Source organism: Colius striatus, chromosome 4, assembly GCF_028858725.1.
Source record: "Colius striatus isolate bColStr4 chromosome 4, bColStr4.1.hap1, whole genome shotgun sequence".
Classification (NCBI taxonomy): Eukaryota; Metazoa; Chordata; class Aves; order Coliiformes; family Coliidae; genus Colius; species Colius striatus.
In genome coordinates, this window is record NC_084762.1 from 88,007,216 (window position 1) to 88,031,999 (window position 24,784).

The following is a 24,784-nucleotide window of genomic DNA, read 5'->3' on the forward strand; positions in this document are numbered from 1 at the left end:
TTTTCCACAGGAAATGAAGTAAGTTTCGTTACACTTTGAATGCCAGCTCAATGGACATGGAAACCATGTTACCAATCCCATTTACTGATGGGTGCCAGAATCTCTTCAAATAAATACTAAAAGGAAATTTAGATGCTGATGTCTTCATTGTACTTATAAGATAAAATTCTCCAGAAGTGTTCTGGTCTCACACATGCTTTTAGTGGCACCATCTGGTTAAAAAGGCATTTTTTTCTTGACAATGTACTAGCTTGGTCATTTATTGACCTAAATGTAACAGTTTATTTGGTAGCACATAAACTTTTTGAATGTACATTAAAATTAAGTTCAATGTGAGATGGTCTCCTGATGAAACACTACAAATATTCAATTGAACCAAATCAGTATTCATCTTCCTTACAAGAAAAGGCTGCGAGAAATGGGCAGTTTAGTCTAGAGAAGAGGAGACTGTGGGGGGATATCAATGGTATATCAATGGTATATCATAGAATCATAGAATGGTAGGGGTTGGAAGGGATCCTTTAGAGATCATCTAGTCCAACCCCCCTGTAGAAGCAGGGTCTCCTAGATCAGGTATCAATGGTAGATGTCAGGAGGCTGGGACACCCCTTTTTTCTATTGTATCTAGCAACAGGACAAGGGGTAATGGGATGAAGCTGGAACACAAAAAGTTCCATTTAAACATAAGAAAAAACTATTTCACTGTTCAGGTGATGGAGCCCTGGCACAGGCTGCCCAAGGAGGGTGTGGAGTCTACTTGCTTGGAGGTCTTCAAGACCTGACTGGACACGTTCTTGTGTGGCCTGATCTAGTTGGGCCTGCTTCTGCAGGGGGGTTGGACTAGATGATCTCTAAAGATCCCTTCCAACTGCTAACATTCTATGATTCTATGATATATGATTTTCAATATTACAGTGTTTTAGAAAGGTATTTTGAAGGACTTCTCCTGCTTCCCCTGATACACAACTTCAAATCTTTAACAATAATATTTAAGTGACTGTACCTAAGCACGTGAAGAGCTGTCATTTCAGAAATACTTTTTTTCAGAAGAACCACAATGACAAAAAGGTCAGTAAAAGAGATTACTGAAAGAAGATATCTTTCAACAAGTTGAAGTCATGGGCAAATGGGAAAAGCACAGAAGTACTCCGCAAATTAAATGTACAAGTCATGAAACAGGAGATAATGTTTCTAAGTGTAAAAAAACTAGTGTACTTTTTAAAAACAGTCAAAGAAAAAAGCTTACCTCTGCTGTGCACCTCCTCTCACTCACATATCTCAAACTGACAAAGAACATGACAAGCCCCAGAGAGAGGGAGAACAAAAATAACCCAAACCATGAGTTTTCTAAAGAGACCTCTCAACATCCAAGTCATTTATCATCCTATGTCTGCTTTTTGGTGGACAAATAGGTTGGTTTGTTGGTGATCTATTTCACATAGTTTATCTGAACTTCCAAAAAGATCTAACAATGTTCAACACCAAAGGTTCATAAAAAAAATAAACTGACACAAGATGAGGGGAAATCATTCTTCCGGAGTAGCAACTGTTTAAAAAGAAAGGAAATAGGAATAAACTGTCAGTTTTGTCATTCAAACTAAGTCATCAGGAAGCAGTCTATTATCTGTACAGCTCAGTGTGTTCACACATTATCCAGAAAAGGATGTGAATGGTGAAGTGGCAAAGTGTGCTGATAATATAAGCTATTCAAGTAAGAAAAGTGAAAACTAGATGTGGAGAGTACAGGTAATCTGACAAATATCAACTGCTCATTAAGACAGTAGATGAAAAAAAATCAATATATATACATTAGCATGAAACAATGTACACAGGAAAAACACCTTTGTAAATTTACATATGTAACATGAGTCTCTGAATCCCTCATTACCAGGGTAGGTAAAAACATTCTGCAGTTTAAGGAGAAGTTATCCTGAACTTGACTATTCAGGAATTAGCAGGATAACAATCCATAATGCTGCAAGTCATCTGGGATGGATTAAGAGCAGCACAAGGGGCATCAAGTCCACATAGTATCTACATTTTGGTTTTTGTATCTTAAAAACATAAAAGAGGGAGAAAGGGAGGCAACTAGGTTGACAACATCTAGGGAAACATTTTCTACAAGAGGTGAGGTTAAACAAGCATCTGCTAAGACTCTTCAAGAAGTGACTGATGTATAAAAACAAAGGTCTACAATCTGTAAGGAACAGAAGAAATAAACAGGGAATTACTTATTTTCTCAGACTATTAAAACAAGGGATATCAAAATAAATCATCAGGATGCAGACTTGGTTTAGAAATCTGATCTTTCCCCTAAACATCACCCAGATAAACCATGAAATTTTGATTTTTATGGACGTTAACAAATTATTTCTGAACTCACATAATTAACGAGAAGGCTATCCAAGATGTCTGTGTGTTAAACAGTCCATCATCTTCAGCTCAGAACATTTCTGGTCTGAAAATTTTTGGGACAGTATCACAGCAAGTTTCTCTCTCCTTAATGTTCTTCGCAAGGCAGCTGCTATTGATCACTGACTGTTAAAAGCAGGACACAGGGTTAGGTGAACTCATGATTTGACTCAATGTCATGGTAGTTTCTGGTGAAGAAAACTGACAACCTACAAAACATTTGAGAATATCTTGTGCAAATAAACTTTTCAGTGTTTTAACCACAGCACACAATTGAACTGTATTTGGTAACCCACACAGTGTGTTTCAATTCCTATCAATTCACTTTTTTCATTTCTTAATATAGATGGTCATAATGATATAAGCCAGGGCATCCGAGAAGTTTTAAGTTAAAGCAGCTACAAAAATGGTCAATAGATTAAAATTTTAACAAGTACAATTTAGAGGGACATATATTGTCTTTCAGAACAAACTACCCATTGAAACAGGATCTACTAACTTGTGAATAACAACTGTATTTCTACAAAATAAAAGCACTTTTTTATAGAAAAGGTTGTTAAGGTAAGACTTTTGGAGATCTTGATATAAGCATTGAAGCATTTGAAAGCTTTTCACATAGATTTGATATTAGTCAACATCAGGCTCCTCAGGAAGGGACAAGGTACAACAGAAGGGTGACAAGTATGAACACCAACGTAAAACAAGTACCATCCAAATGTTCTGCTTAAAGTCAAAGCAGAAATTCCTGTAATTTCATTATAAAGTATTGCTCAAGTTTAATACTGATGAAGTTTTTGAGCATCACTTCCTCTTTCCTCAACTGAAATTAAAAAAGTTTTCTGCTTCCAACATTCTGGAACAATAACATGATGCTTCAGTTTATTAAGTATTAAACTAGATGGAGTCCTCAGCAGTTCCTGGAACATGATCATTAACTTTCATCATCTACCTTTTGCATATAATCATCATAAGGCTCATGGATTTTTTGGAAAGCAATATCCAACACTGCATGATCCATTACACCAATACATCATCTGCACTTTAGGATTCCATCAGTTTGTTTGCCTTTGACCTGTCCTTTTGACTGTGGTTTTGTTTTTCTAAACAAACTATCTATTTAATCAACATATTCTTCTATTTTGTCAACTCTACTGCTAAAGGAAAAAGAAATGAAAAATTGCTTCAAAGGCTGCAAACCCAATGCAGCATAACAGTATATTCAAACTAGGCTATAGAGGCCATTTACAAGATACAAAGTACATGTTTGATCATACTGACTTTTAGTAACAAACGAGTAAGAAGGGTTTCTTCAAACTGAACTGAAAGCTTCCTAGGAACGACTGAAATAGATTTGAACATTAATTCACAAAGGCCAATCAAAATGAAATCATTGCTTTCTGGAAGCCTGTCTGAGCTGTATAACGTACTCTAATAAACCAAAGCACTTGAACTTTATCTAGTTGTAGACATCCCTGCTCATAGCACAGGCGCTGGACTAGATGACCTTTAAAAGTCTCTTCCAACCCAAATCATTCTATACCACTCTAAACTGACCAATTGTTTTAAGTTTCAGGAGAAAAGTGACATACCTGGGCCAACACTTACTTTTTTACACAAGCTTGACTCCAATGAAACACTTCTATTGATGAAGAGTGAGCATCGCTTATCTACATGCTACATTTGCCTCACTTATTGAATCAGAAACCATAACACACAGAAAAGCATCTCCATTCACACAAGTTTTGTAGTGAACTGTGTGCATATTTTTTGTATCAATGTGTGTGTGTATAGTCTCACACAAAGGCTAAAACTCCAGTAACAGTAATGTTAATCCACAACACAGAAGCCTCATTGCAGGCTCCATTCACACCTTAATTGTTATTGACACACACTCCTATACTGTGTCACTAAATAAACATGCCTGTCTATAGTCTTTTATTTCAACTCACCTTGGCCCTTCTTGTATAAAGGCTGCATGGTGCTCTATCATTGAAACGCTTTTTAAAGCATTTTTAGTCTACTATGATCATACACTTTTAGGCTTGCACTCTTTCTCCTTCCCGTTAAAACTACATGCCTTTCAAATCCTTCTCTGAAAACAGAAGTATTAATTTTCTTCTTGCAGTTTTATGAGGCTCTACTATAATCTCAGAGCTTTACAATATGGCTGAATTTGCCTGGACTCCTGTAAAAAACAGTAAAATCCCGGTTTAGGGTTAAAATCTTCTGTTAATGTTAAATGCCCAGCACACAAGCATTTAATAAAATTTTGTATGTTCAATGAACACATTCAATTGCCTTCAGGTGGAGACCTCAATACTCTCTTCCTTCAGCTAGACTACTCAACTGCAGTGTAAACTATCAAAAGTTATGAAATCCCACCTGGAAAATTATTCTTCCAATAGCTCTGGCAAGTTCATTAACTGGACAGGGACAAATCCCACTTTTCTAGAATTCAAGTGACCGAGATATCTCAATTTCTTTTTCCTGCGATTGTCTACTTCACATGTAGGTTTTGAGGGTAGACAGAAAAAAAAGAAAAACAACCCACAAAAATGTCTTAAGAGTTTGTATAAGCAATCCTTAAAATTCACATTATTAAAAATACAGTGTTCCATACATTTAGTTCATCTAGAGTTGTTTCAGAAGTGATCTAATCTTTACCTTAAATTTTCTTATTATGGTTAAACTGTAACTTCCTTTGTAAATTCTTCCAACAGAAGCACCAGAAACTCCATGCACTGGAGCTATTCAGCAGGTTGGTAGCACAGTGCACGTCCATGCTGAATGGGAAGTCATTGAAACACTGTGCTTCACTCTCTGATGCTCAGGAATTAGAGATACCATGTTTCTTGCACCTAATTCTTTCTGTCCAGGGGCATCTCACTTTTAAAACCTAAAAAGAAAAGTTCTAATTCTACTTCATGCTATTTTACGATGAACCAAGTTGAGGTTTTCTTCCTCTACCACAGATGATGGAACTGTTTCAGAATGCAAGATTCATATAACAACTTGAAAGGTATTTAAAAATGCCCTGTTGAGTAAGTCATAAATCACAGCCTTCTCATTTAACTTTTGGCAAACAGACAAAGGTCCGGCCTGTTTGCAATGAGCAGAATCAGTCTATCAGAGAAGAGTATGTACAAATATCTTTGGACACACTGTATACATGCTTTCAGCACACTGTAACTACCAGCAAACTATCATCACTCCATCCAGTCATTCATCCTTACAGTTTAACTCATGAATCAAAGAACTCCTACTAATCCCTCAGATGGTCATTGTTTTCTGAGTTTATAGGATGAACGGTTCCCTGCACCTAGCCAGATTGCCAGATTTACTTTCCTCATTTCCCTTGAGAAAAACAAAGTCAAATACGGAGTGTTTCAAAGAAATTGATGTATTGCTGTGAAAATAATCACACTATGCAATGCTCACAGTAAACCAAAAGAGACAATTTTAATAAATACTTCTATATGTCAATTTTATTGCAGTTATCTTAGGATAGCAGTACATACATCAAGACCCACAGAAATAGCACCATTACTTGTAGGAACAATATCTATGACACAAAGCACCACAGATAATAACATAAAAAAAAATAAGGTAGGGCAGCTCTTTACTGTTGGTCATCAAAAGACAGTAAAAAACGAATGCAATGAAATTGAAAAGGAATATACAGGAAGGGAGATAATTGCTGTATTTGTAACCAGGTTTGGTCTTCCATACAAACATTAAAGCTACAGAAAAATGTCTAAGTGTTCAAAGACACATTTGGTGCTTCCATATTTATAATATGCACAATATTCACAGAATCACAGAATCTCAAGGGCTGGAAGGAACCTCAAAAGATAACCTAGTCCAACCCCCTCTGACAGAGCAGGACTACCTAGAGTAGGTCACACACAAACTCATCCAGGCAGGTTTTGAACGTCTTCACTGATTCTATTTAAAGGAAGCTGGTTTGCTGCAACTCATTGCCCAATTAAATAACAGGAGAAAAAGAGGAAGCTAAACTACAAACGAGTTAAGCAAAGAGTCAGCTTTGCTGAAGCAAGGCAACATTTACAGACATTTTAACCAGAAAGTACCATCATACTCATGGATAAAAATAGGCATGGTGCAACAAAGCAAGCAGGGAAGCATTCAATGTGAATTGAATTCATTCCAGTGAATTTGAGGATTTGAATTAGCACCATCTATGACAAAGAGCTTCATTAACCTGAGAAGTGTTAAAGAAAAAAACTGAATGTCTTCTCATGTTCTCTCTTTCCATTTAAACATTGTCTCCTTTCAAGCACTTCCTGTGAAAGCTATCTTGGCAACAAAACTGCCACCAGAGGATCATAAATGTTTTTAAAGGGGAGGTTTTAAAGAAAACTAGCATCTCTCCCTATAGTTATACTACTGACCTGACAGTATTTTGTATGCTAAAGCTTCTACAGGTGACCCCACTCAAAAATACATTACATCTCTCACGTGTTTCAAATCACATCAAATCCCTCTGAATGGCAGCACAGCCTTCTGGGTAATCAGTCAGTCCTCCCAGTTTGGTGTCATTAGTGAACTTGCTGAGAGTACACTGTTTCTTCACCCACATCACTGATGAAGATGTTAAACAAGACTGGCCCCAGAACCAATCCCTGTGGAACTCCACTGGCCACAGGCCTCCAACTCGATTCTGTGCCATTGATCACCGCCCTCCGGGTTCTGTCATTCAGCCAGCTCTCAATCCACCTCACCATTCATTCATCCAGCCCACATTGCCTGAACTCTCCTATGAGGATGTTATGAGAGACAGTATTAAATGCCTTGCTGAAGATAGATGACATCTGCTGCTCTCCATCTAGCCAGTCGGTTATGCCCTGTTAGAAGGTTGGTATCAGGTTGGTCAAGCAGGATTTCCTCTTGGGGAACCCAGGCTGACTCCCTCTGATAACCTTTTCCTTCATGTGTTTAGACATGACATTCAGGATGAGTTGTTCCATCACCTTCCCGGGGACAGAGGTGAGGTGGACTGTCCTGTAGTTTCCTGGGTTGTCCTTCTTGCTGTTTGAAGGCTGGAGTGACACTGACCTAACATGCTCCACAATCATTCAAAAATGATGGAGAGTGGCTTAGCAATAACATAAGCAGCTCTCTTAGCACAAATGGGTGCATCCCATCCCATAGACCCATAGATTTGTGGGTGTCCAGCTCACCTAATAGATCCCCAATCCAATCCTCCTTAAACCAAGGGAAGGTCTCCCTTTCTCCAGACTTTTTAACCTCCAGGGACTGGGCTTCCTGAGAGTTGGCCTTAGCAGTAAATACTGAAGCAAAAAGGCATTCAGTAGCTCTGCTTTCTCTGTATCCTCTGTCAACAGGGCATTGAACCTCATTCAGTAGTGGGCTCACATTCTCCTTAGTCTTCCTTTTGTTGCTGATGTACTTGAAGAAGTCCTTCTTCTTGTCCCTTATAATCCTCGTGAGATTTAAATCCAAAAGGCTTTTAGTTTTCCTGGTTTCATCCCTGTATACTTTGACAGCATTCCTATAACGCTCTCAAGTGCTCAGGCCTTTTTTCCACATTCTGTAAACTTACTTCTTCCATTTCAGTTTTTCTAGAAGCTGCTTGCTGATATACACCCTTTACCTGATTTTTTTTTTTTTTTTTTTTACTTGTTGGGGATACATCAATGTTGGGCTTGGAAGAAGTGGTGGTTGAAAATTAACCGACTTTCTTGGGCAACCCTACATTCTCAAGTCCTTGTTATTTCTTTCATGTATTGGTGAACCTCATAGTACTTGACAACTGCTAAAGAGATGGGAAAAGCCAGTATTTGCTGGCTGATGGCTGCACTTCTGCTAATACAGCCCAGTATGTGGCTGGCCTTCATCTGTGCCAATTTGTCATCTACCTGACTTCAAGGTCCTTTCCTGGAAACTTGTCTTCTAGAAAGCCTGCAGTGCTGCAGGAACTACTCCATCTCTAGCACAGGAGTTCACATTTCTATTCATTGAAACCCACAAGGTTCCTCCTGTCAGGTCATTTCTCCACGTCCCACTGAATGGTGAATCTACCTGTCCACATATGAAGCAACATGGCATCTTCCAAACATACTTGTTGAGATCACACTCCAGCACATCACCCAGGCCATGAGAAGGCACAAACAGTACTGGTCTTAAAATTTATTCTGGAAGGATGCTACTTGAAATCTGCTATCAGCTGGACTTTGCTTGACTGATCAACACCCTCTGGGACTTGCAACTCAGTCCATTTCTCACTCACTCTTTAGGTCACTTATTTCTTCCATCTCTCACCGACTCGGATAGAAGCATACCAGAAACAACCATGCCAAAGGCCTTGCAGTCCAACAGACTTTTATTGTGCATAAAGTTGTTTCCAGAATGATCCCAGATTTTTAGTTCTTAGGCAAGGAAAAAAAGACTAAAAGACTTTTGTTACTGTAAGTACCTATTTCTGCACCAGAAAGAATTCTGTATTTCTACCAATAGCAAATGTTAACCAGAAGGATAAAACAAGTAAGGTCAAGACAGAGGTGGCCATTAAAAAGAAAGAAAAAGCATACATCCTCTGACTTAAGCACAGTAACAACACTTCAGGTCTGTGCTTTCACCAGTGAGTGAAAGAGACAAAGAGATAGTGTGTGCACCCATGCACACATTCATTTGTCTAAAGGGGAAAACAGAATTCCAATGGTATTTTGTTGCTTTTTCACGGGAGCATTAAAGGAAAAGTTTCCCATAATCACCTCAATTAAACTCAGTGTACTCAAAAACTTTATTTGTCACAGTCTGTAAACAAAACCTCAGGATTAGCCCATTGGTATTTAAACCCCAATACTTATTAACACAGATCAATATTGTCTCTTTTAGAAGTATAAAGCAACTGTTTGCTGTACAGCAAGGAATGTCCTTCCAGATGGATGCCTTCAAGAAGGTAAACTCATACTATTATGTTAGATCTTGTTCACACTCAGCAATGAACTTCAGGCCTCTTGGCCAGTATCAATCAAACCTGACAGAAGTCTGAGAGATGTACTGTAGCACATGTTATTAACTGGATTCTGAAAAGTTTCCCATAAAAATATATATAAAAATATACCACTGTTTTAGGGCACTTGCTTTAGTACATGCTTATATTGCCTACTTGGGCACCTAAAGCCATACTAATAATTAGCATTCCTGGCTTGATTCTGTTAAATGATTTCATTGCAAGGCACTATTCCACTCCAAGTAAGACATTATGTTCTTTCTTACAATTATCCCCTGTAAATTTGTTTCACATCCATTTAAAAAAATTATTAACAAGCACTTTCATTCACATCACTACAAGTCACAACAATAGTTATGAAACTGAGCTTTACTCACTGGAGTGACAAACATATTGGAAATCAAATCAGCCAATCTCATTTGATTCCAAATCATTCATCTGTAGCCTTTCAGTGACGCCATGCTGGATCACAAACATGGTTTTGTGGGTTGTTCCCCCGCCTCCTTCCTTTTTTCTTCAAACAACTTCTTACCTTTTATTGCTTTTATTGACATAAGATATTTCCGTTGGACTCCGACCTGAACACTAAACCCAACTTTAAGTCATGCCACTTCAAGCATCTCCTCTCCATCAGGGCCTAAGTTCCCATGAAGACATGGTGCACGCTCTGTCAGGGTCTATCTACACAGCACACTGCACAGAGTGCATCACAGAGCCCTTTCACAGTTTCCTAACTGATAAGTAAACATGAAGAAGCCTGTTGGGAGTTCAAAACAAGAAGCAGTACTTCTCTAAAAAAACATATGAGTTCCCCAAAAGCGGTAAGTACTTATCAAAAATGTGTCTAAAATGAAGATAGAATCTCAAAAGGCAAAGCTAATTAATGTGCCATGACTGAAACTTTGAGCAACAAGCAAATATATTTGGTTTTCCTCACAGCACTCTGATTTAGGTAAAAGTAGATTGCCTGTTTATTTCATAAGCAAATGTTTCAACTACAATCAAATGGAGGGTAAAACCAATTACATACTAAATGAGTAAGTACTGAGGCATGCAAATGTAAAAGCATCCTCAACTGCATTTTTGTGAAACATGCTATTGTGACAAGATAGTGTTGTGAAGTCTCCCTCATCACATTCTCAGAAGATGATCAGGAGTCATCAATGAGGTCACTGTGGTCTCTGTATTTTAGAGTACTCCTGTACCCACTTTTACATCTTGGGTGCAACTTGCCATTCAGTATGAAAACAGTAATAACTATCTGGAGTTTTATCTACTTACTAGGCAAAGAAACTTTTCTTGCCTGTTTCTTTTAGGATGGTCTGCTATCAAAAGCATGTTTCTTCAAAAACTGATGATTGCTTGTGATCTGTTACATAAGAAACAGCGCCTAAGTACAAAGCTCTCTATGATGCAAGACTCTTTCCGACTGCCATAAGCAAGATGTTACAATGTCAGGAAAAGCTGGTTTTAAGTCTAGAGCTGCTGGAGTTTCCTGGATTCCCCTCCCTATCACCCAAAAAAATATTGTAAAGAAAAAAACCAAGAATAGATGTACCAATTTACCTGTTGCAATGTTGTAATTACAAAGGAGTGATGCTTAAATGAAATAAGAGAAACAATAGAACAACTTCTTTCTCTTAAAGACACACACAAAACAGTTCTCCCAGTTTTCACAGTCTAGACTAATCAATAAAGTCTGTACACGCTGACAGCTAAACCAGTTGGTTTAGAATGGAAGTTGGTTTAGAATGGAAGCATTCCTGTTTTCTTGCATGGTTTCACCTGCCTCTCTTCATAGAATACTTTGCCACCAGGAAAGGATCTTGTGGTAGAAAAGTATAATAAATCACTGTAGATGAATTGACTTTATAGCAGTTTCAGTGCTACACAAGCTTCCACAAAGTCATAAGGAGGAAACATCATCCCCTTACACTTGGTCCCCAAAGCTGTTCCCCCCCCAGCACAGTAAGAAAAACCCAGAGAAACTGAAGCATGAAGGAAAATTTACACATGGGAAACTGTACAAATTATTCATACACAAAATCACTTCAAAGAAAGTAAAAAGACGACAGAACAAACAAAACCTCCATCCACAACCCATACTTTCCCCTTTCCTATCTCTGATTTTAGGTAAGTGTCCACAGCATGATGAAGAACATTGAGAAATCTTCCCCTTTCAAGTCATGTTAGATTATCCCAGACTTGCACTGAGAAAAACAAAATTTATGTTAGGCTGAGCAGGAGGCAGTCAGTCATTTTGTCACTGATGCAGCATGAGCACATCTGTAACAGGGCTAGTCTAGACCAACAGGCCTGTAAAAGCTTGAGTAGATCAGCACAGTGAGAAACAAAATGAACAACAGTCATTGCAGGAATGGTGGTTTAGGGTTTTTTCAATGTTTTTTTTTTGTTTGTTTGTTTGGGTTTTTTTAATCAAACAATCACAAGAAAATATAACTGTAGCCATATTTCATCAGACTCATCAGATGCACATGACAAGATGTCAGAAAGGACATTTTGAGTTTTCAGCTTCTCACTGTGAACGAAGTGATTGTCCCCCTGTAGTCAGAGCTGGTGAGGTGGCATCTAGAATAATGTGTTCAGTTCTGGGCCTCTCACTGCAAGAAGGACATAGAGGTGCTGAAGCATGTCCAGAGATGGGCAACGAAGCTGGTGAAGGGTCTGCAGAACAAGTTTGATAAGGAGTAGCTGAGGGAACTGGGGATGTTTAGCCTGGAGAAGAGGAGGCTGAGAGGAGATATGATTACTCTCTACAACTACCTGATGAGGAATTGTAGTGAGGTGAGGGTCAATCTCTATAGTAATGAATGATAGGACACAAGGAAATGGGTTCAAGTTCTGCCAGGGAAGGTTTAGATTGGCCACTAGGAAGAACTTTTTTACTGAGAGGGTTATTAAGCACTGAAACAGGCTGCTGGTGAAGTCACTCTCCTTGAAACACTTAAAAGATGCATACATGAGGTGCTGAGGGATATGGTTTAGTTTAGTGATAGGCCTGGCAGTGTGAGGTTTGTGGTTGGACTTGATGATCTTAAAAGTCTTTTCCAACTGTAATCATTCAGTGATTGAAGAGTAAATGAAATAAATAACAGTAGTCATTCGAGGTGCTCAAGCATTAAAAACGTGTAAAGCAGGCATCAGAAACAACGGCAGCTATTCTTTATTGTATTATCACCTTGTAACTGTCTCTTCTTATCTATTAGCCTGTATAAAGGGATTTTAAACATTAACGTCTGTATCTCAAGCTAGTCCTACAAAATATTTGCTGCTTTAGGAGAAAGACTCAGAACTGCCTGGTCATGATAACCAAGTTATCCCTTGAGTGCTAAAACGTCCCTTCAGCTGCAGCTGGGACACAGCAGAATGGTAATCAAGACAGTCCCATGCCAGTCCCACGTGTGCACTACTTATTGTCAGAACAGATGTCAGCATTCCCTAAAAATTCCAACTAGTTCACACAGTAATATCTACTCAAAGATTAAAATCAACTCTTCAAAACCTATTTGAGTAATAAAACTCACAGAGCTACTGTGGATATAAATGCAAGGCTAGGAAGAACAAAACAAAGGCTATATTTTAAGGCACTGTATCAGTAATATCTCTATCTTAGGATTTCAATTTTCTCCCTCTTTTTTTTCAGTAATTAATCACTTACCAACATACAGAAGAATCCACCTCTTCATATGAATATTATTAGAAAAATTCTCCCACTTTCATGCAGAAATATAAAGTTAAAAATGTCTTCTTTGACAAACATAACTTTACAGTGAACAAATGAACAAGGTACAGACTGCAAATTCTCTTATACCAAACCTAGACTACAATACAATAGATTTGTTCCCTCTATTTTGAGTTTGAAAAAGAAAAGAAATTTTAGTCATAGACTGAACCCAAAGATTTGCCTTTATTGATGGCCATACATACAACTCCCATACTTGGAAAAAAAAAGGTGACTCAAATACCCCAACAATTGTAGTTCTTTGGTAGCTTTAGTATAAGATGTCTAAGCTTGGCTACAAAGATGATAGGATCTGGTTTTTGGTCTGCTGTGACTGGATGACAAAAATGCAAGTTTTGTCTCTTAAGAAGAAGAAAAAAAAAAAAAGGTTGCAAATATTCAAAAATATCAGTGGTTTGAGCAACACAGCAGTTTATTAACTAGAAAAGTTCCAGGTTACACAGGAACATTACACTGTATTTTCTCCGTTGGTAATATTACAATAGATTTAAATAAAATGTAGGGTTTGGTTTGGGGGTTTTTTTGGGGGATTCCTATTGAGCTATGCCTTTGTATTTTGTTGGATTTACCAGTAAAAACTTAACAAATGCAAAATCCATCAGAATCAGTAAAAGTATCTGCTATGATTTTTTTATCTTAAACTTGTCCCAAAGTTTGCTCTGAAAAGAATTTTAGTTGTAATAGGAAAAGAGTCATGACTAGGAGAGTATAGATATCATTCTGCCCAGTTGATTTAACTGCACTTCTACTCAAGGACATCCATGGGGAAAAAAGAGCAGTTGAGTCAACAAGTTTTCTGAAATAATAAATGATAAATTGTGATTAAGGAACAATAATTTCACAGTTCTTCATGAAACTAGACACACAGACACAAAACAGTCTATTTCTTTTTTATCACATTCCTTATGAAAAATGTAGTTCTGAGCTAGCCACTGATCTGAGCTATAGTGGGAATTAGAGCAAACTGAGAGGCTATGTAACAGATCTAACTTTTGTTAAATTTGTTTCATTTCCCTACCATTTCTATTCAGAAATTAGTTCTAGTTCACAATCTTATTCAGAATAAAGAAATTAAATAGTTTATCCACAAATCACCTTACAGTCACCTAGGTAGGTACAGGCTGTGTTTAATTAAATTAGCTTTAAAATAACAACCTAAGATGCTTCATTCAAGCTGCAGCATCAGAACTGCCCAGAGCTGGACACTGCCTACAAAAGCCCAGTGAGGGCTACAACCCACACAAAATGTTACATTAAAAAAAATCAAACAGTTGCAAGGATGGGATCATCCCCTTTGCCTTAATACAGTGGGCTTGAAATTGAAGTTCACGAGCTGCTTGAAGAGCTATTCAATCATCCACAATGCATAGGCAACAGCACCAGTAATAAGAACTACATCACAGCTACTTGAACCATTCAGCTTCAGTCCCCTACTCCACAGGAATCAGTCTTAGGTACGCAGAAGTACAAAACCCAACCTAGGTTTAAAGTAGCAGCAGCAGAACTGCTGTAAATACAACAAAGACACAAAGGCTCTAATGGAAAACTTTATCTGCCACATCCTGACCATCTGCATTTCTTCATTAAAGTTAGTAACAATAAATTTGGGAGAGCTGCAGATTTTTTTGAGTAGATAACAGTACAGCACATTTATATCTTGTTTCCCATCAAATAAAGCAGGTTTGATATTTACAGATAATAAAACTGTAATACAAAACAAGTCTAGAATCAATTTAAACTGCAATCTAAACAGAATAGTTACACAAACAAAAGAAATTCAAGAAATAGCAATGTAAGAACTAGAAGCATCCAAAATTCTCAATTCCTCTGATCTATTGCTGTCAAATTAGACACAGAAACTTCGAAAATACATACGACCCACATAAATGGTGCAGAACACTGTATTTATTCTCAGTATTTTGCTTTTCTTTGGACAAGCCTTACTACATTCAGACTGTACTAATCTATCTACCAAATGATGAAAGCATTACACTGTATTCTTACTCTGGTAGTCTTCAGTGATGGCAAAACACCTATTTTTTACTTAACACTATAAATGGTGTCAACTGTACTAACAAGCACACCCATGGTTGTACCTATTCCACATAGCTAAGACCAGGGGGCAGCAATCCTGTCAATGGCAAACCAGAGCAGGTTGATGTCTGACAAATCCATCAGCAACCATCACTTGATTACATTACAGTTATAAAAAAGTTACAGAAGGTAATCTAGGTTATGTAATAAAAACAAAACACGTGATTTTTAAATGCAATCTTACAATCACTCTAGTCAGTTACTGCAATATCACTGTTAAAATTTTGAACACTGACAGTTTTTCTACTAAGAGGATTAACTAGTTTTAATCTTACAGCATTGTATCTTCTATATCCAAGACTATCAGTAGAACACCATGATTAACATTTTATCCTTGCATATCAAATGCTTTGCTCACGTCAACATTAGTAAAACTAAAAAGAATCCATGAAACCCAGCTCCTAAATACATACTGGCACCTGAAGAACTGACATCCTTGATGAACTAAGTGTATAATCCAAATCAACAAACTAACTGTTGTTATGAAACAAAAAATAACAAAAAAGAAGTCTTTTTTTCAGTGTCATTACGCTAATACCTTCACCCAAGCACAGCGCAAGAGAAGACCTACACATTGTCTTGTTTTAAAGTCATTTGGAAGACATCTCCTTGTAACTGCTGACCTAGTCCATAGGAAATCACACTGAAACCTCAAATACGAAGCACTGGACTGATATCCCATAGAAACCAGCTCTGGAAGTTCACTCATTTTCAAACTCCTATTTCTTAACAACAAAGCAAGACGAACAATTACATGATGCTCATAATTAGCACTAACAACCCCCTCCAACACTGAGGCTTCAAGGTTGAGATGCTGAGATCATATAATCACTTCTGCATTATTTTGATCCTCTCCTTCCACCATCTATTTTGTTTTCCTATTATTTCCTTCAGTCCACAATCATCCTTACCTCATTTCTTAAATGAAGTCTCCCTTGGCAGGTTTCTGCAGAGTTCTGCACTGACTTGATCTAATGAGTGGCTGGGGAAAACCTCTGCTAACGCTCCCAAACAGAACTCCATCTTCCCTCTAAAGAGCCCAACATTCACACTTTTTTTCTACTTCAATAACTGCCAAGAAGTACAACAGTAGTATTTAAGTTCAGACAACTGTTTTACGCACTAATTTTTAAGACGCCAAGACAGGAAAGCTTTCCGCAATTAGCTCAACACAGGAGCAAAGTCCTACAATTAAAAGACATGCATACCAACGCCTCTAGATCCCATGGATTTGAGCGGGTGGTACCGTCCTGTCCCTGATGCTCCTTCTCAAACACCAAACAAAAACAATAGCAACAAAAAGAGGGGGGGAAAAAAGGAGGGGGAGGGGAGGATGCTTTACCTCTTCCAGCAGTGTGACCGTATTTCTGCAGTTCTGCAACCGGGTGGTGAAGCTGGAGGTGGTCGGGGAGTTGTAATCCTCTGTGGTCTCGGCGATGAACTCCGACACGGTGATCTGGTCCGGCATGATCCTACCCCACCGGTAAAGCCCAGCAGCCGAGCACACAGATTCGGAGGAGGGGAAGCCAAGTTTTAGGGTAAAGGTAGAGAGCAAAAAAAGAAAAGGGGGGGGGGGGGGGGGAAGCACAAAACAAACAAAGCGCAGAGGGAAGATGTTAACAGGCAGCAGAGACCCGCAGCATCAAAGCAGCGGAGCCACAGAGAGAGGCTGAGGCTTCGCTCTCCACATCCAGCCTCTGCCCTGGCCGCCCCCTCCTCCTCCCGGGCAGGAGGTGAAGGGGGAGAGGCCCCACACGGCCCCCCGCGCCGGTGGGGAGCGCGCCCTCGGCTGACTGCGGCCCCCGACGGCTGCAGGCACGGGGCCGCCTCTGAGCAGCCCGGCCCCGCCGCCGGAGCCGAGGGGAGGGCGGGAGGGGAGCGCCGCCCGCCAGCCCCCACTCCGCCGGGCTCAGCCCCTTTCCCCACCCGCCGCCGACCCCCCCCCCATCCCACCCCTCCCCCGCAACGCCCCTCGCCTTCAGCGCCGCTCCCGCCCGCCGCCAAGTTGAGCACTAACTTGTACGGGCTCCGGCTGCGCCCCCCGGCCGGGGCAAAAGAGGGGAAGGGCCGGGGGCGGCGGCGGGGGGCGGCGGCTGGCCGGGGCTGGCGAAGGCTCCCGCCGCCGCTGACAGTCACCCGGTGACTGACACGCGCTGCCCAGCGCCCGCCCGCAGCCGTTACGTGGGCCAACGAGGAAGCGCTCTGCGCAGGCGCCGCCGCTCGCCTCCCCCTCCCCCTCCGCCCGCCCCCGGCCCCGGCCTCGCGCACCCGCCCCGCCGCGCGGCCCCGGGCCCGCGGGGGGCGCCTCACGCCGGGGCGCGAGCGGGGGCCGCGGCTTGCGCCTCTGCTGTTGTGTGCTCGCTTGTTTTTTATTTCATTATATGAAAGGGCTTTTTGGTGGCAGAGCACAAGGTCGGGAAGTGCTGGGCTCCAGCTGAGATGGACTGGGCTGGGCTCAGCTAGGCTTGACTTGGCTTGCCGCGCCGGCGGCAGCGGGGCGGCCCGGGCTGCGGCCCGGCTCCAGCCGCGAGTGAACCCCGAGGGCACGGAGGGCACGGCCGCGGCTCGTTTTAGTGTTTCCATCTTTAAGTCCATCACAGTCAGTCCAAGCCGTTTCAGTTCAAGCCCTTGTGCGACAAGCTTTTTGTGATGAGCCACTGCTGATACAAGTCATCACTTTAAGCAATCTGACCACATAATTTTTTTTCCCCTCAGGGAGTTTTTGAGAAGTCCTGCAATGTCTCACTGACACCCGTGAAGCTGCTATTGGTGATACGTCTTACTAATTCTGCTTCTGAACCTTTTCAGAGAGAATGTGAGAGTGATGTATTGCTATTGAAATGGCATGGCTCACTGCTGTGCCCTCACTCAGAGGGGAGAGCAGCAGCAGCAGCAGCGCTGGCCCAAAACCTTCATCACCCTTTTGTGGTGTTGACCAGTCCTGCATCCACTCACAAGTGGTATTTCTGAAATATCCTTTAACCGTTATTGCGTCATGTAACTGGGAATTGACAGACAGCACTAATGAGAGGTGAGCTTTTTGCCTTTTTTCCCCTTGGTTTGGTTTGGGGTTTTTTTTGAGCTTAGATCTTGGGACACATGTGTGCCTTTCTAAAGAAGGCTGGGTCTCAGGAGGCTCAAGTAATTATGGTCATCTGCTGTTTCAGTCTGATTTATTTAGGCACACTATGTGTTTTTCTTCTCTTTGTATTTGAGATTTTCTCCACAGAAGCTGGAAAATTCAAGGATGGTAAATATTCTCAAATCTGAACATCTGATCATGAGAATATTACAGGGATATACCCATTTCAAAGGTTTTAAAGTTGTGTATATAAGCATCTACTCCTGTGTTACGTATGGTTGGTTTTTTACATGGTTTTGAAGGTAATTCTAATAAAATGCCTATACAACTCATAAATAGTTGAAAATGTCAACAAAAGTCTGTTGTGCCTGAGTGAGCATAAAAAGGAGATATCTGATTTGTGTCTACCCATTAAAAAAATGTGGATGCAGTTATGCCAGCAAAAATATGACCAATACTCCAGAGAAAAGGTCCTGCCTGAACACGTTTCTTTGATTTCATTGCCTCATCAGAAGCCCTCCACATGGCCATGTGATTGCTTCTGCTGCTGCTGCTGCTGCTTCACGTGATCTGGCTTTCCGGCACAAAGGCTCTGGGCTCATACAGATGATTGTTAAACGTCATGAGACTCTTAAAAGGTAGAGTAGGCAAGAGGAGGAGGAGGAGGAAGCCAAGAAAAGAACCGTGTGGGAGGTGCACTAAAAAATGGGATTGGGAGAAAAAAACTGAAGCCCAGAAGAAGCGACTGGAAGGGTGGGAAGAAAATGAATTGAGAATCGTGTTCATTAAGAGTAGTGGAGGTGGAAGAGATCAAGAAGATAAAACCGACTGTAGTGTCCAATGCAGCATGGAAAGGAAAGTGAAGAATTGTTTGGGGGTCTGGGCCAGGGCAGAGCTCTTTGTAGCATCAAAAAAGGCTGTGTCAATGTGCCTTGCCTGCATGGAAATTGGATGGATGAGAGGCTGGGGTACAGCCCGAGGGCCAAACAGGGTCTCTGTGGTCATCCCCTGTAATTTCCTGGAGAACATCAATCATGGGCTGTCACGCAGCCGTTCCTGAGCTGACCTATGATCTGCGGGTAAGCTATGGTGTTCACGTTAGGAGTCGTCCTGATCTCTGTCTAGCAGATTTCAAGTGAGGATAAATCCATTGCACTGCTGATTTAATTAATTGATTACTCTCACTGCTAAAGTTGAATTGTTCCTCTTCAGGCTGAGGTTATTGAGCTTGAGCACTGATCTCTGTATTGCAAAATAACCTCATTGGTTATACTAAGCAAATCCCCAGACACTGTGAATAAAAGCTGGACATATTGCTACAGACATAATTTTTTAAATACTATTCAGAGTTTTAAGCTGCAGAATTGAAGAATGTGTTCAACAAAGGCGGGAGGCAGGCCAGGGAAACTGGAGCAGTGAAGAGTGACAGGAGGCATAGCAGAGAATAACAGTAGCTGAGCTTCTATGTCTCCTCATCAGGGGAAAAAAAAGGTCTTTTAAAATAAAGTATTAAGTACATATAAAATAGAATGAATACAGAGGAATACTGGGAAATAAAGAGAACAGCACAAGGCCTAAAGATGAAAAAGGAAGATCAATAGCTGCCAATCATAATTTACTATTACTCTGGTTTTTTTGACAGATCTTAACTTGTTAGCTTTATTGAAGAGAATACGGTGCTCCCTTTTGCTGCTTTGAAGCAGCATTTCCTCTTCCCCTTTACAAATGCTAGTAGAGAAAATAGCCCTATGGGCATGATCTCTTTAGACTTGGGTTATCTTCACTTAAACTCACTGGCAGCAAGATTAGTTAATTAATACGATTTTCATAAAAAAAAAATTAAATGATACCAGTTGCCTGCAAACATGTGCTTACATTTAAACTAGTCGAGTTATATAACTGCTTCAGATGGCTTTCGGTGGATTTCAGTTCGAACCATGTTTCCTGTTTTGAATTGTGATCAGTATCTGAGATTCACTTCTAAATTTGTATGATGCACCTCTCTATAAATTGTCACTAACTGAAATCACTGTTTCACTTCACAAATGTCAAAGAAAAACCAGCAGAGTGTGAAAGTTATATTTCACGGCGTCTGCTCTAACGCTATCTTAGTCTGTGCTAGATCCTGGGGGAGGTTGTGCTGCAGCCTTTTTCTCATGTAAGTCTTGCCAATAGAAGTTATGCTGATTTCACTCCTCCTTGTATTCTGATGTGAAATGCTTCTCTGTGTCCATCCTGGGAGAAACTAGTGTGAGGAGTGTGCAAGCAGCCCTGGAAGGCACACTCTTTACTGATGATGTGTTGTGGTCAAGGGAGTTGTTCTGTCCTGTCATCCCACCCAGTGATTCAGTCTACAAATCCGTTTGATTCCCAGACCTTATTTACCATGACCACCAACAGGAAAATTAATTACATCAAACTAGTAGTATTTCTGCAGTATTGATGATAGTCACCATGCTTAGGGAGAGGCTGAGGAACGTAGCAACAACAGCACAAACTACTAACATGAGTATTTTGCAATAAGTTGATTAGCAACTATGGTATTTTTCATTTTATAGTACTCTAATCATATTTAGATTGGGATCATAAGTTCATTCATAAGAGCAGTAGTCATCAGGTGATGATGACTACTGTAATCATTGCAAACTTACAGACATTACAGATGTGTGCCAGAGGTGACGAGCTACACTGCGCCTGCATAGCTCTTCATGTTGTCAGTGCAATTAACTTTAAACCATACAGCAGTGGGGTAGAGAACAGCAAGATTATCTTTCCACTATAGATAAGGAGACAGATACAAGAGGCCATGGCTTTGCTGACCAAAAGTAGAGCTGTATTTTTGTCTGTTTAACTCTAGTCATGCAAAGTCAGCTCTTTAGGATATCAATGCCTCAGCTGTGCTGAAGCTAGTGGTGGATCTCCCATGGGATGGGATTAGGCTGCCTGCAGAGAGCAGCCCCAGGACCACCCCTGAGGCCATACTTGCCTGCTGCAATAGATAGCAGGCTCACAAATACAAACTCAGGTGTGGTTGTTGCTTGTTTTTTGGAAACAAGCTTGATCCAGGTTCCTGGCTGGGCACCAAATACGCTGTCAAGCGTGCTCAGACAAGCTACCTCCAGGGCCATTTGCAACCTGTCAGTGTGGCGGTGAAGTGAGTTGTTAGCTAAAGAAGGAAATCACTGTACACATGGCTACTGTGCAGATGACTCTTCTTGATTAGTACAGGCATAGTCATGCCAGGATCTCACATGTGAAATCTGTGGGGTTTTCTTTCTTTTCTTCACAAGCATGAAAGCGATGATGCCACTTTGCAAATAAGTGTTTACACCTACACTCATCTCTTTACTCTCAGTGTTCCCATCTTGGCTATTACTACCGATAAAAGTGGTGCAGATCAGGCATTAGGGTTTAATGAAAATATCGAATAATTAAAACACACATGCTTTTGTTAGTAAACTATATTGTTTTTCTTTTCATGCTCCTTAGCATCTTCCCAAACATGGAGAGTATCACCAGCTAAGCAGCAAATAGCAACAGAAGTAGCCGCATGTTAAAACTCATCAGGAAAACATCCTTAGGCTATGCTGCTCAACTGTACCACTATTCCAAATAAATTTGTGGTTTGGTGTAACATTCATCCATTTCAGCTGAACACAGCAGTCAGCATGACTTGCCATCCTCCTTAGCAGTCAGCATTACTTTCCATCCTCCTTCCTATCCTAACTGGCTGTATGGGATCACTGCATGGCAAAAGGCAACCATGGCATTTAATCCCCAGTAAAGTTCATTTGAGAATCCCTGAGAAGATGTCTATGTTTTAATGTTTTACGCATTGTTTTAATTTTATTTCCAGATAGCTTCTGACAAAATTAACAGGAAAGGTTTGTTTACATTTATAAGCATAAGTACTGGATTATCCATAAGTATTTCTGAACATCAGCTCTTCTCATTTGAGTTCAATCTTGGGCTTAGAGAATAAAAGTTGCTTCAAATCAACAAGAATCTCAGCAGAACAAGTTTGGCTTTTCATTTTGGAGTATCTCCTGTACTAAAACTTGGTAAACTTTTTTTGTTGGTGGAACTCCCATAGTTTTGTTTTCAAAAAGAAAACCACCCCATTTATATAAGGACACATAACATCATCGCTTTGTACTTCAACAGGAAATGTTTAGTCACGAGGAGTTTCACCTTCAGGAGCAGTGTCCTCTCAGTGGACGGTCCCACCCGTTGACTGAGCCATGTTTGAAACGTAACAACTACATATTTTAACCTGCAGCATGTTTACACTTTTAATATCACATAAGTGCTCACAGGAAAATTCAAAGTCTATTTTAAACATTGAAGACTACATCACACATTGTGACTGGTGCTAATTTGCTTGAAGGGAAGTTACGTGGTAAACTGCAAAGTGTTTCTGCTTGAGAATGAAGGCTGTTGGATTTGACATTTGCAAACAAATCTTTGAAAATGATTGTGTTATAGCGACAGAATAGGCAGGTAACTTTCCAGTCAAAGAAAAATGTTCATATCTAAATCCTATCGCTCTACATTCAGAAAACCAAAATCCAGATCCAGTAAATACGCTGATTCCAATTCTCTATTTTTAAGCAACAGTATCTATCAGTATCGCTTACAGACTACATGAACTGCATCAACAATTTGTGTTGCTGCTATGATTGTTTGGAATACAAGAATTAGCTGATTTCAATTTTAATACTGGAATCTTTGAGCATTTGTCTTCATTTGGTATTTTAAATTGCATAAGAAAACATAAGCAACTGTCTCAGAAACTACAGTATTAGTTTAAAAGCCTTTTAGCACTAGCAATAGTGGCTTAAACAAAAGGTTCTTTTTGCATTCTTTCAATATTAATATGATAGCAAAAAGAGAACCCATTGTGTTCTCATTATAAATGACATTTTGGTAACATTAAGATCTTGTGTTTTTAACACTGTATGTACCAAATGAAAAAGATTAAATTAAAACATCAGAAGCATTCAACTGAATGATATATTTTACATCTTATTTACTTGAATGGCCTGTGCAAGGAGCTTGACTGAAGGATATGTAAGCTCAAATAGCCATCTCAAAGGATAGCTGAAAATAACAGCACTGAGAATGAAGTGCAGCATGGAGTTACACAAGATTAAGCTGACTAATCTGCTGATTCAGTTTTGCCGTTGTTTTTTGGTTTTGTCATGCAAGATCAAGAGTCATGCAGACAAACACGTAATGGCATTCCAGGCTCACAGTAACAATAAGCAACAGGGCTGTTCCCCTGCAACCTCTGCATTCTACAAAGAGGAAAACAGCAGAATGCTCATCAGCAGCAAGAGGCAGCAGGCTAAGGACAGGGAAGGCATGCTCTGTTGTTGTTATTGCAGGTCTGCTGAATTTGGCATAGAGATTTTCTGTTAAGAGATGCTCATTTAAGAAACAATACTTCAGTTAATAGGAAGCATAATACTGCATTTGGAGAGATCAGATTCAAATAGAGCCCTTAAAACATCTACAGAATATAAAAAGCAGTATATTCTTCTGTAAGTAAGGACCATATTTTATAGAGTCCAAAGATGCCAAACTGTTATGACTGCTAATGGATACGAAAACTGTCAGTAAAGCCTCTGACAAGTTTAAGCCTGCACACAGTGCAAATGGGAGCCTGCTTGTTGGTCATGCACAAGGAATGCTGACCCCTCAGGAGCTGCTGTCGCAGAGATGCTTACCATCACTGTGCTGGTGATGGTGAGGACCAGCACAGTGGAAACTCGTACACAGTTATCCTTGCAATCCTGACCCTGTCCAAGTCCTTGGAGGATTGCATGAGAGCAGGCCATGCTAATGGGCTTGCAAAGCACAATACAAAGCCAATACATCTTGAAGGGGTCCTCTGTGATTGAAACAAGAAAAATAAGAGTCCTTCCAAAGCAGGAATCACAGTAGCTGAATACTTTCTTTTTTTTTTTTTTTAATTATGACAAATAGCAATGACTAAAATCAGAGTGTGATGCTGCAGAAATGAACATGTTGCAGGGCAGCTGGCATAGCAGGCTCTCCAAAATAAAGAGAGAATGAAATAAAAGCTCAACCCGCACTGCAAACATTTCAATATTTTCTCTTTCTCTTTGGAAACTATATGGCTGTGTCATCCTCCAGGCGCATCTCTGGTTCTACCTAAGCTGCTAAATGCACACCAATGGCAATATGCATCCTGCCTGCAGTGAAACTGGAGGTTTAGGCCAAAATTAATCTGGGAAGCAGTTTGAGAATAAAATAAAGGTGCTGTAGACCTAGAATCATGTCCTTGAACTGCCACTCACTGCTGTGCTGTGGCATTTGATCTCTGTGCACATCATTTCTCTATCTGTGGAATGCAGAAGATTACATTTCTTTTTCTAGTTGAAAGCATACAGGACTTTTCCAGCTGAGTAAT

The 24,784-nt window shown here is 40.2% G+C and overlaps 1 protein-coding gene across 2 annotated transcripts in view; it reads right to left on the bottom strand.

Annotated features, from left to right (window-relative positions):
- The window catches only part of ASAP1 (ArfGAP with SH3 domain, ankyrin repeat and PH domain 1), a 157,797-nt gene that overhangs the window by 109,850 nt on the left and 23,163 nt on the right, over positions 1-24,784 (bottom strand). Inside the window, exons 1-2 of one of the 2 annotated variants that reach the window (XM_061994995.1) lie at positions 17,284-17,393; positions 16,609-16,738 (exon numbers count right to left, since the gene is read on the bottom strand). In XM_061994995.1, coding sequence (XP_061850979.1) covers positions 16,609-16,734 — 126 coding nt within the window. In that variant the 5' untranslated portion in view covers positions 16,735-16,738; positions 17,284-17,393. Of the gene's footprint in view, positions 1-16,608; positions 16,739-17,283; positions 17,394-24,784 lie in introns of those variants that run through there. The other variant, XM_061994994.1, reaches the window with a different exon arrangement.